At 56.8% G+C, this 18,321-nt stretch overlaps 1 protein-coding gene across 8 annotated transcripts in view; it reads left to right on the top strand.

Moving 5' to 3' along the window:
- NFIX (nuclear factor I X) overlaps positions 1-18,321 on the top strand; it is a 103,245-nt gene that overhangs the window by 77,268 nt on the left and 7,656 nt on the right. For 3 of the 8 annotated variants that reach the window (XM_030936966.1, XM_030936967.1, XM_010361615.2), the window contains 7 exons: positions 942-1,004; positions 1,309-1,383; positions 1,785-1,905; positions 3,380-3,516; positions 6,458-6,580; positions 9,549-9,724; positions 17,499-17,590. In XM_030936966.1, coding sequence (XP_030792826.1) covers positions 942-1,004; positions 1,309-1,383; positions 1,785-1,905; positions 3,380-3,516; positions 6,458-6,580; positions 9,549-9,724; positions 17,499-17,570 — 767 coding nt within the window. In that variant the 3' untranslated portion in view covers positions 17,571-17,590. Of the gene's footprint in view, positions 1-941; positions 1,005-1,308; positions 1,384-1,784; positions 1,906-3,379; positions 3,517-6,457; positions 6,581-9,548; positions 9,725-15,199; positions 15,348-17,423; positions 17,591-18,321 lie in introns of all 8 variants that reach the window. The other 5 variants (XM_030936962.1, XM_030936963.1, XM_030936965.1 and 2 more) reach the window with 4 other exon arrangements.

The raw sequence follows: 18,321 nt of genomic DNA, 5'->3' as shown, positions 1-18,321 counted from the left end.
CCTCCTGCCCCACAACCTGCCTGGCCCCCCTCCACCACCCTCTCGCCAGCTGTCATGCCCAGGCAGGCATTCTGGAGGTCCCCGTTGCGCCCCTGGCACACAAAGCTTTGAGGACCAGGGGGACGGGGGTGGGGGGCTTTCCCAAGCTCAGCAAAATATTCACACACACACTCCACCCTGCCCCCAGTCCTCTGTGAGCTCCCACTGCACAATGAGCCCTTGTCTCGGGGCTCCCTCTGAGCAGCTGTGGCACCGGGGCATGAGACAGCCCAGACAGGCTGGCACAGAGCGGGCGACAGCGTCAGGGCAAACCTCCCCCCTCTGGGTTGCCAGGCACTGCCTGTGAGCATAAAGGTGAGGTGGGGGAGGCGCAGGCAGACAGGAATGGCTTCAATTAACCAAGTTAGGGAAGGGGATGCTCCTCTGGGAGCTGGAGCTGGGTGGGGGATGGGGGACCCTTGGGTCTGTCCCCACTGTGGAGAGAGTGAGTCTCTGACTTCTCTCTTGGGACCCCTCCTTGCTCCTGACTCTTGGCCGGTGCTTCTTGCCTGAGGGTGGCTTTGCCCTTAAGGGCACAGTGGACAATGTCTCAGGACAGTTTGGGTTGTCACAACTGGGGTGCTACTGTCATCTAGTGGGTGGAGGCCAGGGATGCTGCTCAGATACCCTACAGTGTACAGGCTGTTCCCCACGACAGAGAGCAATCCAGCCCAAATGTCATCAGTGCTGAGGCTGAGAAACCTGCATTGAGCCTATCTTTCCTCCCCGCTTTGGGTCTCCCTGAGCCTCCCGGGGCTGGTTTAGGGAGAGAGTGGGGTGAAGGTTTCTGTGGCCGGGGTGGGCCCTCCCTGCTCTTGCACCAGGCTGGAGGGGCCAATGCTTGGCTGGTGCTTATGGGGAACTTTGCTCCTGACACATCCTCCCCTTTGTGTCTCCTGCAGAATCCGGACAATCAGATAGTTCAAACCAGCAAGGAGATGCGGACATCAAACCACTGCCCAACGGTCAGTGCCCCCGACCTGCCCAGCTGCCCTTGTCCTTCATGCCCCTCCACTTCCTTCCCCTACCCTGGCTGCCCTGGCCACCCTCACTTCTTCCCCTTCATTCAGCTGTCCCTTGACTGAGCTTAGCCTGCTGTCCTGAGGGGATGGGGGCACACCTAGAGCATCTCAGTGTAGACCTGAAGGCCAGCCTGGAGCTGGAAACAGGACTTGGGAGGGACAGTCAACAGTGGGGAAGATCTTTGGAAATAGCCAGGCAGCCCCCTTCTGGCCTTGTCTTGACTCACTCATCCTTTCCCCTTTTCAGGGCACTTAAGTTTCCAGGACTGTTTTGTGACTTCTGGGGTCTGGAATGTGACGGAGCTGGTGAGAGTATCACAGAGTAAGTGAGTCCTTCCTTCCAGGCCAGGGATGGGGATTGAAAATGAGGAGGTGGGACCTCATGGGATGTCCTCCTAATGGGGTCTTAGGGCAGGTGGATGGGGACAGATGCTTTCTGGGACACTCTCGGCCCTACTGGTGCTGGGCTGGGTACAATAGAGTCTTCCAGAGAGGCCTGTCTCCAGTCTCCATTGCTTTGAAGGAAAAAGAAAAAGTCACAACCAAAGGCTCTTCTCCTGTGACCCCCTAGCTGGAAGGAGGTTCCTCAGCAGCCCAGATGGCCCTCTTTCTCCCATCTCCTGGCCCCACTCTGGGCTTCTGGGAAGCCGTTCATGACCACAGAACAGACCCCATCAGGCCTCCCTGCATCTCCAAACCTCATCACCCTCTCATTCTTCCTAGCTCCTGTTGCAACAGCATCAGGGCCCAACTTCTCGCTGGCGGACCTGGAGAGTCCCAGCTACTACAACATCAACCAGGTGACCCTGGGGCGGCGGTCCATCACCTCCCCTCCTTCCACCAGGTGAGCCCAGTGGCCCTGCCTTTCCATCTTCTCTCCACTTCCCCCAGGGCCAGGGCCCTCCCAATGGCTATAGTCAGCTATGTCACCGAGGCTGGGGTGCTTCAGAATGTCACCTCTCATTGAGGGCACTGGCTCTAACACTTTAGAGTCCACCATGCGCAGTCACCCCCTGAGCTCCTGCTTTTTGCTGTCATGAAGCACCCAGCCCTGGGGACACAAACTCGCACAAGACATAGCTCTGCCTAGAAGTGGGAGTCCGAGAAGGTCTCTGTCTTGGGAAGGTCACATTTGAGCCCAGACACAGAGGAGGTTGGGAGGTGTGGGGAAAATGTTCCAGAGAAGAGGGTAGCCTCTATCCCAGTTCAGCCCACATAGGCTGGTGGGACCACCCCGCAGAGGGCTTTGGAGGCCAGAAGAAGGCATTTAGACTTCATCCCTGGGTAGTGGGGACCCCTGAGGGGTTTTAAGCAGGGGATGCTGAGGGTGTGTGTTCCAGAAAGCTCTCTCCAGCAGCAGTGTGTGTGGGCGGGACTGATAGCCAGTTGGGAGGCCATTGGAAAGGCTGGAGTGTGGGAGGGTCTGGAGGGTGGGGTGGCATGGAGAGGGAGGGAGCTGCTTTTGAGGCAGGGATGTGGGTTCTGGCCAGGGCAAGTTGTGCTGGGCATGGTCCACCCTGCCTTTTTTTTTTAAACATGGGTGTTTATATTAATTGTGAGATTTTTGGCATTCATTTTGATTTTTTAAAAATATGGGACTAGGCCAGGCACAGTGGCTCGTGCCTGTAATCCCAGCACTTTGGGAGGCCGAATTGGGTGGATCACAAGGTCAGGAGATCGAGGCCATCCTGGCTAACACGGTGAAACCCCATCTCTACTAAAAAATACAAAAAATTAGCCGGGCGTGGTGGCAGGCACCTGTAGTCCCAGCTACTGGGGAGGCTGAGGCAGGAGAATGTTGTGAACCCGGGAGGCGGAGCTTGCAGTGAGCTTGCAGAGATCACACCACTGTGCTCCACTCTGGGCGACAGAGCAAGACTGCATCTCAAAAAAAAAAAAAAAAAAAAAGGGACTAAAATATTATTTATATTGATAACTGAGTTTATGGCATTTTTGTCCCTGTGAGTACCTCATTTACCTCACCCTAGCCCTGGGGGCTGCTGGGAAATCATAGGTGGGATACAGGAGGAAGCTGAGGGTTTTGCCAACTTCTCTGATGTGGGCAGCTTGGAGGACCATGGCATCACAGATGGGGAAGGGGCTTGAGGAAGAGGAGCAGGTTGGAGCTGATGGCTTGAGAGGCCCTAGGGCTGATCTTGGGGTTGGGCAAGCAGTGAGTGCCGAGAAATGCTGCTGTCAGCTGGCACCACTTCCCACCCAGAGGGCCATCCATGCGCAGTTCTTTAGCCTGGACAATTGGTCACTCCCTGGAGCCTCGGCCCATCCTTGGCCCATCTGGCCCTGTCTTCCTTCCCCAGCACCACCAAGCGCCCCAAGTCCATCGATGACAGCGAGATGGAGAGCCCAGTCGACGACGTGTTCTATCCCGGGACAGGCCGTTCCCCAGCAGCTGGCAGCAGCCAGTCTAGTGGGTGGCCCAACGATGTGGATGCAGGTATGGGTGCGGGGGATTCTGAGCAGAGCAAGGGAAGCCCAGAGCCTTTTTGTCCCCCTCTGAGTTTACCTGGTGAGCCTCCCACCAGTTGTCCCCGTCGGGGGGCATTGCCCATCTGTTTTCTTGCCTCCTGATCTTCCAGGGAGGGCAGAGCAGGCTGAAGGAAGGGAGTGGAGGCGTGGAGGGATGCTGTCAGAGTCAGCAGTAGAGCCTGTGGTATGGCGGTGGGAAGCAGAGGGACTGCTAAGCCTCTGGTACCCCACAGTGGGATGGCCACAGCCCCTCCTGCTATTTCTCTAGAGAGGTTGCCCCACCCTGTGGCCTCATGGTTTAAAGCAGTTTGACACCCTGGGCACTCATGACATCTGGGGGCTCATCATTCTGTGTAGGGGGATTGTTCTGTGCGTGGCAGGATGTTTAGCAGCATCCCTGGCCTCCACCTACAAGATGCCAGCAACAAAACCACCCCCAGTTTGGATGACCAAAAATGCCTGCAGACATTGTCAAACGTCCCCTCGTGGGACAGAATCCTCCCAGGATGAGAACCACTGGTCTCAAGGGCCCAACTTTACAGAGAGAGGCTCAGAGTCTAGTGAAAAATGAGCAGAGTCCTTTTGAGGCCAGGCAGAGAAGCTAGCGAAGGGGAGAGAGTACAGAAGAAGCCAGCTCAGACCTTCCCAGTCCCCTCTAGGGCTCCTCTTCCTGTTGAACCCACCCCCCTTCACCTCTGTTCTTGACTGAGGGTGCAGACAGACCTGGAGAGGACTCTGGAAGAGAGCATGTAACACGTGCGTGTGTGTGTGCATGTGCATGAGCACACGTGTGTGAGGAGGCTGGCTGCTGGAGCCCCCCGCTGATGTGCCAGTGGTACAGCCTGTGTTTATCCTCACTGTGGGTGTGACAGGGCCTGGGAGTGCAGACTCACGCGTGTGGGTTGTGCACAGGGCATGTCTGCTCTGGACAGGCCTGGGCCCTGAGCATCATTCTTCTCCTCCAGAAGATGAGGGTCTGACCTGATAGTACTTTGTGTGATGGTTTCTAGATATGCCCCTACTGGGAAGGGCCAAGTGGGCAGGCAGAGGCTGGGGTGGAGTGGGTGGGGCTGGGAGTCACTCCTGCTTTTCTGCTGCCCCAGGAAAAATGCAAGTTCTGGCAGCTTCTCCTCCTCCTGGGAGGAGAAAAGGAGGGCTTGCCTCCAGGCCTCAGGCTGAGGGAGTAGGCTGGAGACCCTCTAGACGGCCAGCAGAGGCTGGCCTCTGTGAGAAAGCTTCCTTGTGTGACTCTGGGGTCCCTCCCAGGGTCTCCTCGTGGCAGGCAGGGACTTGGGCCAGCATGGGCCACATGCTTCCCTAGGGGAGCCTTGAGAGGCGGAGAGAGGAGTTGAGAAGGCCCGGGAGACTCTTGGGCTACATCCTGGGTCCCTGGCCAGGGCTTCAGTAGGTGATCCCTTCTGCAAGGACTGCCCCTGGGGTGCATAGAGAGCTGTGTCTGCAGCTGGCTCCTGGGGCAAGGGCTCCTGGGCTCCTCTGCCCAGACCTAGTTCCTGAGGAGCCCCCCTCTTCCTGGCTCCTGCTCTCTCCTTGGCTGTTTGCTTTTGTGCCTGCCATTTCTGCATTTCTGCTCCTTCTGGCAGTCCTGCCACGCACGGCCCCCCAACATCCTTCTGCAGCACCCCCAGCTCCCTTTCCCCCTCACCCCGTTGTGTGTTGTTTCCCTGGGCTGTGACAAATCGCCAATTAAGCAGCCCAGCTGCAGGACAGGGAACAGCTGGGGAGGCACTGTGCGGCCGTGGGGACAGCTGTGCACAGCTGGTAGGATGCTCCCCCCTCCCCACCGTGCCAGCTATCAGGTGGCACACAGCTGCCGCCAGATAACACCTCTGCTGATGGCTGGGAGTTCGCCCTTCCCCCCCGTCCCTTCCCTCTGCAGTTAAGATGGCTCTTTATTTCTCTGTTCTGCAGCCCCTCCACCCCTCACCCAGACTGACTCAATTTGTCCCCCAAGGATGGTAGCTCTAGAGATCTGCCCCAACTCTACCTTATCCCCCCCAACCTGGGCACAACCTTAAAGCTCAGCCCAAGATGGAAGAACCTGGCCCCCTGGGGACCCTGCTTTGTCATTTGGATGCTATGGCCACTGGGCAGAGATGAATTTCTAAAGACAGACTTCAAACAAGGTGTTCTCTGTGCCCTTGTTTCATGCTGAATGCCACCCACACCTCTGGCACCAGAAGCAGGGCAGAGCCCTGAAATTACCCATCTTGTGGTAGCTGAGTTTCTGGGTCCCCTGGCTGGGGGAGTCCTCTCCCCTGTGGCTCTGCCTCCACAGTCCGGCTAGGCCTGAGCAGCCCGAGGACTCTCCAGGTCCTCTGGCCCCTGTCCCTGCTGTCTCGTTGGGCATTGTGTCCCTCCTGAGGGCTCATGGCTGTGTGTTCCCTTCCCTAAACGGGGCCCTGGCTTCTTCCCACCAGAATCTCCCATGGCCCAGGGCACCATGGCATAGACCTCAGCCTGTCTCTCCCAAACTTACCCCTTCCCAGCTCTCAAGCTGGCACCCTGGGGTTCCTCCTGCACTCCTTTCCCGATGTTGGTCCTGCATCCCACCCTTTCACTTCATTACCTGCTTGTCAGGGCACAGGCTGGGCCCCTTGCTCACCCCCTGCCTGGCACACACCACCCCACATTACTCAGGGGCCTCGTTTTCTTCTCTGGTCAGAAGCACCCCTTGGCTGGCCTACACACAGGGCCTCGGAACCAGGCCCAGAACAAGGCCTGGGACTGGGCAAGGAGCAGCAGGAGGGAGCAGTACTGCAAGGAGCAGTAGAGGAAGGGGCGGTGTGGAGGGGCTGAGGAAAGAAGGAGCGAGCTGCTGGCTTCCCGCCTTCCCTGCGCCCACCCCAGCCCAGCTAAATCTGCCCTGTGTTGCTGCTTCCTCCCCCCAGGCCCGGCTTCTCTAAAGAAGTCAGGAAAGCTGGACTTCTGCAGTGCCCTCTCCTCTCAGGGCAGCTCCCCGCGCATGGCTTTCACCCACCACCCGCTGCCTGTGCTTGCTGGAGTCAGACCAGGTGAGAAATGGGGGGCCCCGGAGGGGGGCAGTTGGGGAGGTGACTGAGGTCTAGGGGCAGCTGGCCAGGTGAAGGGGCCAGGGCTGACCCCGAGTGACAGCCCCAAGCTCTCCGAGTAGGATGTGGTCTGGCAGCACCATGTGGTGGGCATGGGAACCGGCCCCTACTTCACGTAGCACCCCATGGAGGACCAGGCTGGGCCCCTGGGCTGTCCACCTGGCTCCTGAGCAACCTCCCACTTCTTCTCATTCCTCGCGTGCGTGGGTGCTACATACAACACAAGCCTGTCCCAAGGCCTCCTCATCTCTGGCCCAGTTCTCCTTTTGTCCTGCCAGCTGTGGGCGGGAAGTCATAGCCTTCCCCCCTGCCCTCCTGCTGGCTCCTCTCTCCTAGCTCCTGGCTGAGCCCGGGCTCTGGTTGTTTCCCAGCATGAGCCCCGGTTGGTGTGGGGCCTGGATGGAGAAGAGTACTCCTAAGGAGCCCAGGCTCCTGCGGCAAGTAGCTCCCTTGTCTGGGCCTCCCTGCCGCTTTCTAGAAAGGAAGGGCTGGGTCTAGGGAACAGGTGGTACCTGGGCTGCTCTCCAGGAAAAGGAACTGCCCACTGCCATGGGTCTGCAGTCTGACTTCAGTGTCCCAGCCGAGAAGGTGCTCAGGATGAGAACACCTAGGTCGCCCTGAGGAGATAGGATCAGGCAGGAGGCTGTGGGAGCTGAGACCTCAGCCCTGTCACTCCTTCACTTTCTTCTTCCCTCTCTGGGCACCCACCTGGCAGCAAGAGGCCTGGACTTTCTCTGGACATGGCCCTGTGTCTGCCTGCCATCTCCTGGGCTTGTATGTAGGACACAGAAAACGAGGAGGTTTACCTCCTGGCTTCCTCCTTGGGGCCTCCTGGCTGGGAGCCCAGAGGCAACCGGTGCTGGGGCAGGGTGTGGTGGCCGCAAGGTGGGGGCGGGGAGCCCAGGCCCTCTGCACAGGCAGCAGGAGGGCGCAGGCCTGGCTCCTCCGGCTCCAACTCAGCTTTTATGAACTCCAGAGAGAAGCCAAGTTTCCTCAGCCCCCTAATGAAACCGAGAGCAAGAGCGAGCTGATTGGAAACAGACGGGAGGGGGAAGAGCTGGGGCCTGGTCTGGGTTGGCAATTGCGCATGCAAGAACGCGTATGTGAGGACACGTGTGTGAGAGTGATGGGGCTGAGCACATGAGAACACCGCCTAGGTGGCGGTGGCTGGGTGCGCACCAGCTCGCACTCAGGAGATGTGTGTGCATATGTCAGATGGCCATCCTGAGCAGACGCTGGCTTTGTCTTCATCCAGAGCCCCAGGGAACCCTCTGCCTCCTCTTATCCACCACCCAGTTTCCCACCCAGGGCCTGAATTAGGCAGGACTAGTGAGGCACTCACCTTAGGTGCAGAGTGTCAGCAAGTATCAACTCAGTCATCAAGATAAATAATATTTTAATGGGATATGTTTTTAAAATCCAAACTTTGCAAACTTTGCAGAAAAAAGGGTATGATGAGCATATCAGTGTTTTTTGTTGTTGTTTTTGTTTTGTTTTGTTTTGTTTAAGACAGTTTCCTGCTCTGTTACTCAGGCTGAATGCAGTGGTACGATTATAGCTCACTGAAGCCTTGAACTCCCAGACTCAAGTGATCCCTCCTGTGTGCCACCTTGCCTGGTTAATTTTTAAATGTTTGTTGTAGAGACAGGGTCTTGTTATATTTCTCAGGCTGACCTCCAACTCCTGGACCAAGTGATCCTCCCACCTTGGCCTCCCAAAGCACTGGGATTACAAGTATGAGCCACAGCACTCAGCCATGTCTTTGTTTAAAGTGGTTTAAAATGTTGAGGCTGGGCACAGTGGCTTATGCTTGTAATCCCTATGCTTTGGGAGGCCAAGGCAGGAAGACTGCTTGAGGCCAGGAGTTCGAGGCTGCAGTGAGCTGTGATCACGCCACTGCACTCCAGCCTGGATGACAGGGCGAGATCCCGTTTCTATTTGAAAAATCTTGGCTGGGTGCGGTGGCTCACCCCTATAATCCCAGCACTTTGGGAGGCCGAGGTGGGCGGCTCATGAGGTCAAGAGATCGAGACCATCCTGGCTAACACGGTGAAACCCCGTCTCTACTAAAAATACAAAAAATTAGCAGGACATAGTGGCAGGTGCCTGTAGTCCCAGCTACTCGGGAGGCTGAGGCAGGAGAATGGCATGAACCCGGGAGGTGGAGCTTGCAGTGAGCCGAGACCACGCCACTGCACTCCAGCCTGGATGACACAGTGAGACTCCGTCTCAAAAAAAAAAAAAAAAAAATTTAGACTGAGCACAGTGGCTCATGCCTGTAATCCCAGCACGTTGGTAGGCCAAGGCAGGCGAATCACTTGAGCCCAGGAGTTTGAGATTAGCCAGGGCAATATGGCAAAATCTCATCTCTAGAAAAAAAATGCAAAAATCTGCCAGGCATGGTGGCATGCACCTGTAGTGCTGGTTACTTGGGGGGCTGAGGTGGGAGGATTGCATGAGCCCGGGAGGATCGCTTGCAGTGATCCGTGTTTGTGCCACTGTACTCCAGTCTGGATGACAGAGTGAGACCCTGTCTCAAATAATAATAATAATACTTTTTTAAAAAGCCAAATAAAATAAAGACAAGATCCTACCCTGCCTCATCTGCCTCATCCTAATCTCCCAGCGCTGGTTGTGATCAAACTTTATTTACAAAAACAAATGACTGGCCTTTGGACCCTAGTTTCCGATTTTCTTATTTATTTATTTATATTGCATTGAAACATCATGGATTCTGATGACTGACTTTTTTTGTGCTGCCTTAACTTTTGTGCCTGTGGCGGCTGCCTCACCTGCTCAGGATCCTCAGGACCCTCAGCCCTCTGACCTGCAGCTCCCCTCCTCTCCTATCCCTCCCACTGGCTGCCTCCTTGGCCCTGACACCCTTTTTTCCCTGCCTACGTGCATGCAGGGAGCCCCCGGGCCACAGCGTCAGCCCTGCACTTCCCCTCCACGTCCATCATCCAGCAGTCGAGCCCGTATTTCACGCACCCGACCATCCGCTACCACCACCACCACGGGCAGGACTCACTGAAGGAGTTTGTGCAGTTTGTGTGCTCGGATGGCTCGGGCCAGGCCACCGGACAGGTGAGTCCAGAGGGCCCCAGGAGCCCAGCTACAGCCTCATCTCCACATCTATCTGTCTGTCTCAGGGCTCACAGGGAGAGGGCCCAAAAGCCAGGAGCCCGCCTGGGGCTGGAGCAGCAGGGAGCCAGTAATACCAAACGCCTCGATTTTCTGGGTCTGGGGGCGGGGGTCTCTGTATTATGCCAGGGCCTGTCTATCATGGTCCAGAGAGGTGGGGGCAGCATCTGGGCCCCTTTGCTGAGGCTCCTTGCCCTTCCCATGGTCCTTGCCCCCTCAGCAGGAGTGAACTCTTGATCCAACTCAGATCTGGGCTCCGACCTCCCAGCGCTCCTCTTAAACCTCGGAACTTCAATGATTTGCTAGATTCTAGACCAGGGTTTCCCCAGTATCAGCACTGTTGACATTTGGGGCTGTTTATTCACTATTGTGTGAGACCATCCTGTGCACTGTAGGATGTTGAGCAATATCCCTGGCCTCCACCTGCTAGATGCCAGGAACACCTCCTTCTCCCCAGTCTTGATAATAAAAAAAAAAGTCTCCAGATTTCAATGTGCCCAGGAGGGCAAGACTATCCCTAGTGAGGAGCACTGTGTCAAGGGAAAGCCCCGATCCACATAGCTGCTACGGAGACCACTGTTGGCAAGACTTTTAACAAAGGTTTCCCAGGACTGTCCTGGTTCTAGAGTGAAACCCTGCTGCTCCTCAGCCCTGGGAGACACACTGGCTCCCCCCGGAGCCCTTTTCTGTCACTGAGGAGCAGAAACTCAGGGTTGCTCAGCAAAAGAATGATCCCAGGAGGTGGTGGGCCAGAGATGACCCTTCAGTGGGACAGTGGTCCCTGGTTGGAATGTGGAGGTTTCTAGACCTCTGGGAAAAGTCCAGAGCCTCAGCAGCATGCTGTAATAGGAGAAGCTCCTGCTCCTCTGTAGCCTGCCCTCCCAGCCTAGAAGCCTGCTGTGAGAGGCCAGGCAGGGAGGATGCTCAAAGGGCTGTGGTGGGGAAAGGCATCCCGGAAGTCCACACCAGTGGCTGCCTGCTGCCACCAGCCCCATGCTGCCTTGGTGTGCTCTGGCAGAGTGAGCATTTGCTAAGTGCTGGTGTATTGATTTGTGGCGGGGCTGTGGCTCCGCCTTCTCGCTCTGTCTGTAAGGGAAGCCAGTCCTCTTCCCTCCCTCCTGTTCCCCTCCTGCTGCTTTCCTCCTCCTCTTCCTTCCCCCTTTGCCCTTCGAGGATTTCTCTTGGCTGACTCTGCAGCTCCTTAGTGTACTGGTAGCTTCGCCCACCTTTCTGGACAAGCTCTGTCCACTTTTAGAGTCATGGAGGGAAGAGCAGACCTGACCTCTGACAGCTGCTGTGCTTGCATCAGAGATACCAGCAGAGTTCAAGGGGAGCTACCAGCCTATGCCCAGCCCCCAAGGGTCTGGGGTCTGGGATATGTGGCAGAGAGGCCTGGAACATTACCTTACCTGCTTTCTCAACTACCGAGGCAGCCAGGATTTGGAGTCAAATTGAGGCTGGCCTAGAGACCATGTTAGGCCAAGTAGCCAACCTAACCACAGAACCCTTGAGAAAGTGGGTCATTTAGTCCCCTGGCCATTCTGAGCCTCTGGTCCTGAGGGCTGGGTCCTGAGCCTTTCCCTTGACTTGACTGTTCAAGATTGAGGACTCTGATATAGAGCCATAGTTTTTAAAAAAGACAGAGGACTCATTTTGCCTAGAAGTTTCTCTTCCTGAGGCAGACACTTGCCAAACACTGCAGTCAGGAACTGCAAACAGGCACCTTGATTAAGCAAGGAGTGTGGCCCAGCTGGGGAGCAACCTCTGAGTTTCCTTGTGTGGCCTGTCCTACTGAAGAGAGGGAGAGGGGGCTCAGCGAGGAGCCTGCTTGATGGGGCCCACCCCTGGCTTCTGGGAGGAGGCTAGAGACAGTACTGTGCTACACAAAAGGCTAATGCATAGCTGCAGAGAGCCAGAGGGCCCGGCTTCACCACTGATCCAGTGGGCAGGGAGTGGCAGTGCCCAGCTGTGCTTGCACTACAGCCACTGTTAAGCAGTGCTCCTCAGACTTGGCATGCGCGAGAGTCAACTAGAGCCCTGGCTAATGCACAGATGGCTGTGTCTCACCCCCAGAGCAACTGATTCAGCAGGTCTGGGGTGGGGACTGAGAATTGGCATTTTTCCCAACTTCATAGGTGATGCTGATGCTGTTTCTAACCTCCTTGAGAATCAGAAGTCACATATCAGTTTTGCAGGAAAATGTCTGCATAGAAGAATTTTAGGCTGGGCGTGGTGGCTCACACCTGTAATCCTAGCACTTTGGGAGAGTGAGGCAGGCAGATGATTGCCTGAGCTCAGGAGTTCGAGACCAGTCTGGGCAACATGGTAAAACCCCTCTCTACTAAAATACAAAAAATTAGCCAGATGTGACAGCGTGTCCCTGTAGTCCCAGCTACTTGGGAGGCTGAGGCAGGAGAATCGCTTGAACCCGGGAGGCGGAGATTGCAGTGAGCCAAGATTACGCCATTGCACTCCAGCCTGGGTGACAGAGTAAGACTCCATCTCAAAAAAAAAAAAAAAAGTGAGGAGCTATACCAGCTTCCAGGCTCCTTCTAGCTTCTAACTCATGAGGTTTTAAGGCACTACACGGTCACAAGACCTTGAGGTTTTTAAAACCTCAACCGTACCCCAATTAGAGCTGAGACATGCCGGCCTGGTTGGAATTTACATCTAGAAACTGAATATTGTAAATCAGCAGGTTTCAATGTCTGGCCATATCAGGCAGGGATTAGCATTATCGGGTGGGATTAACAATTTAGATACTCCTGGGGGAGACAGGCTCTGAAGCTGAAGGAAGGCAGAGGCTGCCTTGGGGTTGCTTGGAAGGCCTCTGTGTCCCAGCCCCCGGGGAGCCTGAGCTCAGGACACCTGGAGAGGAGGAGTGAGGCTGTGATCAGACCATCCCATTCCCTCCTTTTAGGCAGGCGTGGAGATGAGGGGAGGCGTCGCATCACCTTTCTCTGCAGAGCTGCAAACCTCCGCGCTCTGACCTGCACTGTTACCTGGAACTGAGGGTCCCTTTCCAAAACAATACCCACACAAAAGTTCTCCAGCCCAGGACACACATGGGGACCAGCAGCCACTGTTTGCTTTTGTCAGGGCCAGTGAGAGTTGTCACCCTTGGAGTGGGCAGGAATGGGTCAAAGGAACCATTTAGAGGGACAATATGTCAGACCTAGATGCTGGTCATAGTGGTAAAAAAACAATGGGCAGAGAAGCCAGAGTTCAGAAGGGTGCGCTGCATAGGCCAGCCTGGGCTTCCGTGACTTTAAAGTGCAACAGGAAGGACAAGTCGATCCCACGTGCTTTGTGGTACTTGGGTGCTGCATGCTTCTGCCGACTTGTTGGGGAGCTGGCAGGGATTGAGGGGGTGGCCTGTTTTGAAGGTTCCAGTGAGATCAAGAATGTCCTAGAGGAACAGGGCAGAGAAAGATAGGTTGTGATTCAGGGGATCTGGCTGGTCCCCACAGAGGGGACAGGGTTCTTTGAGCAGGCCTCGAAGGGTGTGGGAAATAGTTTTTCATACAGAGAGCTCCACAGCAAGCCAGCGTGCAGTCCTGCCTGCTCGGCCTGTGTTCTGGAAACCCCGGTTAGTTTGGAATGGGAAGTCCAGAGGGGTGGTAGGGGGTGGACCGATAGAGGCATCCCCCGTGGGGGCCTTGAATGCCCAACTGAGGAGACTGGACTTCATGTTGGGTGTAGCTGGGGCCGTGGAAGGTTCCAGAAGACTGGAGAAACCGGAGCTGATGTGGATTTTGGGGAGAGGATTGATGAGTCTGCTGTAAAGAATTCTAGCATCCCTGGAGTCAGACAGACATGGCTGTGAATTCCAGGTCTGGCCAGTTGCAGCTGGGTGACTTAGGATAAACCATTTAATGGCCCAGAGCCTCAGTTTCCTCAGTTGTGAAATAGGGAGAATAGAGCGTCCTTTGTGTCAAGGCTTTCCAGGGCGGGCCTATTAATGCTTGGACTGACGGTCCTTTGTTGTGGGGGCTGTCCTGTGCACCGCAGGATGTTGAGTAGCATCCTGGCCTCTACCCAGCCCCTCCAGCCTCTTTGTTGTGACAACTGAAAGTGTCTCCACACATTGCCAGTGTCTCCTTGAGGGGGACAGAATTACCCCTGGGTGAGAACGGATGCTTTCTGGGGTGGGTTGGGAGTTACACAACAGAACTAACGCACCTGGTCCAGGGCTGGACATTGAGGGTCCTGAGCTGATAACCACAGTTTCAGCACAGGGGAGCCCCACATACCAGCTTATTGTCATCGTCCAGCTGAAATCAGTGAGGACAGAAGGAGGCACTGGCTGGAGACATCAAGGGGATGGGCTCCTCGGGGCTTGCTCACCGATAGGAGGAGGAGTACACAGGATCCTCTCTGGGTCTCGTATCTGGGTGCCCAGAAGGGCGGAACTCTATCCCACAGGAGAGTTGCCAGTTTAGGATGAAAAGCACAGGCCAGGCCTTCCTGAGCCCACGCCTCAGTGGTCATCAGGGTCCTGTTCAGAGCAGCGGGAGGTGTGTGCCCAAACCTCCAGGGAGGTCTCTCCAGGGAACCTGCCTGGGAGAGGCAGGGGCACCTCTGTCTGTCCTTTGGCACCTATGTGTCCTGAAGCCAGAAGGCCAACCCACGCAAAGCCATGCACGGGGCCTGGAGGGGAAAATCCAGTTAGAAGCAAATGAGGGCATAAAGGACAAGGAATGCATCCTGGCGGCCGAGCATCCATGGTGTCTGAGGGCGTCCTACAGGGAAGTCCTCCTGAAGAACCTCACGGGCAGTAGAGCTGGCAGCTACGGATTTTCTTCCCTGGCCATTCTTGAGAGAACAGGTCAGCGCCCTACCACCCACAGGCAGTGAGGACCCAGGCTGCTGGAGCCGAGGACGAGCTCCCCAACTTCTGGTGGCCTCCTGAGGACATGTTGTGGGGTGGGTGCTGGCAGGACTGCCGTCCTTGGTTGGGTGAACTGGCTCAGCCCGACAGCCCTCAGAGGGAGGCAGGCATGTGCTTTGGGGAACCGGGGGAGCAGGGTGAGCGCGCTCATCTTTCCTGCTGTAGGAGATGGTCTTCAGGAGTGTGAGAGTTCTAGGTGCAGCTGCACGTATTTGCTAGGTGGCATATTTTGGTACCTAAAACATTTTCCCTAAGAAGTAACAAACCACCCGTCGAACACCCCTCCCTCCCTCCCACAACTTCAAAAGAGGACCAAAAAAAAAAAAAAAAAAAAAAAGAGAAACACCTGAGAGACCAAATAGAGGCCTTACACCCTCACCCATCCCGTGCCCTGGAGGAGAGGACCCAATTCTGGATCTTCCACCGGGAGCGCCCGCTCTCAGGAGCGAGCTGGCGCGGCCGCGCAGGGGAGCGTGTGTCTGTGTGTGATGTGCCTTCATGCGTCACTCTATTTATGTTGTTCGCAGCCCAACGGTAGCGGCCAGGGCAAAGTCCCGGGGTCATTTTTGCTACCGCCGCCGCCTCCAGTGGCCAGACCTGTGCCCCTTCCTATGCCTGATTCCAAATCCACCAGCACTGCCCCAGACGGCGCCGCCTTGACTCCTCCATCACCTTGTAAGTGGACGATGAAACCGAAACCACAACGCCCAGCGTCCCCGGCCCGTCCAAACAGTCTCCACTGCAAAAAGAAAAGCCTTCCCCCTCCCCACCACCAAAGCCCCTCAACCCAGAGCACCATGGACAAGAGCAGAGCCGAGCCCCCCAACCACAGCCTCCCTCCCGGGCCTCAGTTGCACCAGCCAGCACCCCACGAGCCCCCTGCCCGCTGCTCCCAGCCGGGGCCCCTGGCCCAGGCCCCTCTGGGGGGCGGGAGGGAGAGCACAGCGGGGGTGCGCAGGCCAGGGGTGCTGGCGGGGGTGGGAGGGGGCGGGGAGGCACAGCCATGCCATCTTCATGCCTGATTGCTGTTTTTTTTTTGTTTTTGTTTTTGTTTTTTAATTTTTTTGTTGTTTCGTTGTTCCCCCCACACCAAGAAAATCAAATGTAACCACAAGGCGACGCCACCACCATCCCCTTTTTGCCTTGCCCCTCACCTCCATCCCTGGGCCCTTGGGCCTCAAAGACGCAGCAGGCCAGCCCCTGACCCCTTCCCCCTCAGTCTCACATTTGGTTTCTCGTTGTTCCTCTTTTTTTTTCCCCCCTCCCATCCCTCTGCCCTCCCTTCTCCTCAATTCCTTTCCCAGGTTAGATGTTCCAAGGACAAGGGAGGGCTGTGGGCTTTGGCTTACTTCATCTCTCTCTCTGTCTCTCTTTCTTTTCTTTTCTTTTTTTTTCCTCTTAAACCAATGACAAATTTTGTCAAAGGGAAAAGAAGAAAAATCAGTCGAGAGGTCCCAGGTAGACCCGGCGTGAAGGACAGAGGATGGGGCGGGTGCTGTCTGTGGGCCAGGGTGGGCAGCTCTGGGGGTGGGCAGGCCACAGGCCAGGGCAGTTCGGTGGCGGCGGGAGGGGTGGCCCATCTCACACTGCTCTCCGCTCGCTCTGTCTCTCCTCCTTTCTCGTGGTTTGAGTTCTTTTCCCCTCTCCATCCTCTTCATGCCATCTTCCCATCTGCATCCGCCATAAGACATGAAGTCACAGTCATTGGAGGTGGGCAGGGTGGGGGATGGGACCTGGGCTACAGGGTTTGGGGGCCACTTCTGGAGAGAGGTGGGCAGAATCTGGTAAGCATGGAGTCCCTGGGTGTGTCTGGTGCAAGGCAGCAGTGGGCCTCCCAGGTAACCTGTGATATTCCTTGCCTCCTCTGGGGGCATCTTCCCTTCTGGGGGTACAGGGCTTGTTCCCTCTGGCAGAGCTCCATCTGGAAACCTGAGAGGAACTCAGGGCTGTTGGGATCATTTTGTCCTTGGGCCCCAGGATGGCTGCCCCCAGGCATCTGAGCCCTGGGGCTCTGCCAGGCTCTCCAGCCTCCTCCTCCTCTATTGCGTTGGTCCTGGAACCACAGACCTGTTGGACCTGGTGCATCAGTCAGAGGAGGAGAATGCCATGGGCCTGAGCCTTGCTACCCCTGGGCCCAAGCCAGGCAGCCAGCTCCTAGGCCCCTCTCTGACCCTGCCCTACCTGGCTCAGCCCTCCATTGGGCACCCTTTGGGTTCCCCAAGCCTGCCTGCCTGGTCCTTGGGCCTGCCCAGGGTGGTAAGAGGTGTAGCATCTAGCTAGGCCACCCAGGTTGGAGAGGTAGCCTGGCTGGGAAGGCCTTCCCGAAGCAGGGTGGGGCTGGGCTGCCAAAGCCTCCCCTCTCCCCTGGCCACCTCTCTTCAGTACCTGAGAGGGGCCAGTGGGAAAGCAGGGGTATCCACTTAGGGTACTTGCGGACCAGGACTATCCCCAGCCCTGCCCAGTGCCTCACTAGCCGGTGGAACTAGGTCCAAGAGACATTTGTCTCAGCCCCCAGGGCCTCTCCCTCATCCCAGCTGTGAAAAAGGATGCCTGGCTGAGACTGGCTTTGGAGTGGGGGTGTGTCGGGGGTGTAGTGTGTGTTCCTGGTCAGTGAGAAGATGACAGTATCCCTCTGTAGTCGGGGGCAGGCTCGGAGCCTGGCCTCCAGCTTGGATGCCCCTCTGGCCCATCCTTCCCACTGGCAGCCTAAACCTGGGCAACATGGTCTAACTCAGTCTCTCCCTCTCTCAGCAGCCCCGAGGGGCAGTGCCCAGATGGGCCCCAAGGCCTGACAGGGTCTCTCCCTCTCTCCCCTGCTCCCCACAGCATTCGCAACGACAGGCGCCTCCTCTGCCAACCGGTTTGTCAGCATCGGACCCCGGGACGGCAACTTTCTGAACATCCCACAGCAGTCTCAGGTAGGAGACCCTGCCCACCACCTGGATGCAGGGACCAGGAGAGCAGGCAGGGTTGCAGAGCATCTTGGTATTAGGGAAGAGCCTGGAGTCCTTGGGGCTAACGGAGAGAGAGGTCTGAGGCGGGGCTGGAGGGCCCAGGCTTTTGCACGCCCAGCTGAGCCTGTCTCCCCAGGCAGCCCCCAGGCTCCCTGGCTAATCAGCTAATTGGATAATTAGCTCTGACAGCCCTGGCCCTGGGGAAGGCGGCCAAGGACCCAAGTCTAGAGACCCTCTGGGCCAGGCCTGGTGGAAGCAAAGATGGAAGCCTGAGGCCCATCAAGAGGAGAATAGAGTCTGCCTCACTGCTTTCACCCACCCCGGCTGGAAGCCCTGGCCCCTACCCCTTCCCTTTCCCCTGGCTTTGGGTGGGCTGGGTGACGGGTGGAGGAGGGACAGAGGGGCTGGTGGGCTGCGTGCCCAGAGACTGGCACTGGGGGCAGGGCAGGGCAGGCCGCTGCTCTAGAGGCCCCTCACCCAAGTCCTCAGGAGTCCTGTTAGGGAGAAGACCAGCATGCTGGAGACCCCATCCTTGCTCCTATCTCCTGCTGACACCACCCCTAGTTCTCACAAGGAGACAGATTCCTGTCACAAGCAAGAGATAAGACAACTCTTAGCCCTCCAGGTGGAGACCCTAGAGGCCAGTGCCCACAGAGCCCAGTGCCCTTGGGGGCACAGGGAAGACCCATCTCAGG

The sequence above is a fragment of the Rhinopithecus roxellana genome, chromosome 8, assembly GCF_007565055.1.
Source record: "Rhinopithecus roxellana isolate Shanxi Qingling chromosome 8, ASM756505v1, whole genome shotgun sequence".
NCBI classification, from domain to species: domain Eukaryota; kingdom Metazoa; phylum Chordata; class Mammalia; order Primates; family Cercopithecidae; genus Rhinopithecus; species Rhinopithecus roxellana.
Note: the sequence above shows the minus strand (reverse complement) of the source record. Positions and strands in the feature narration are given on the sequence as shown.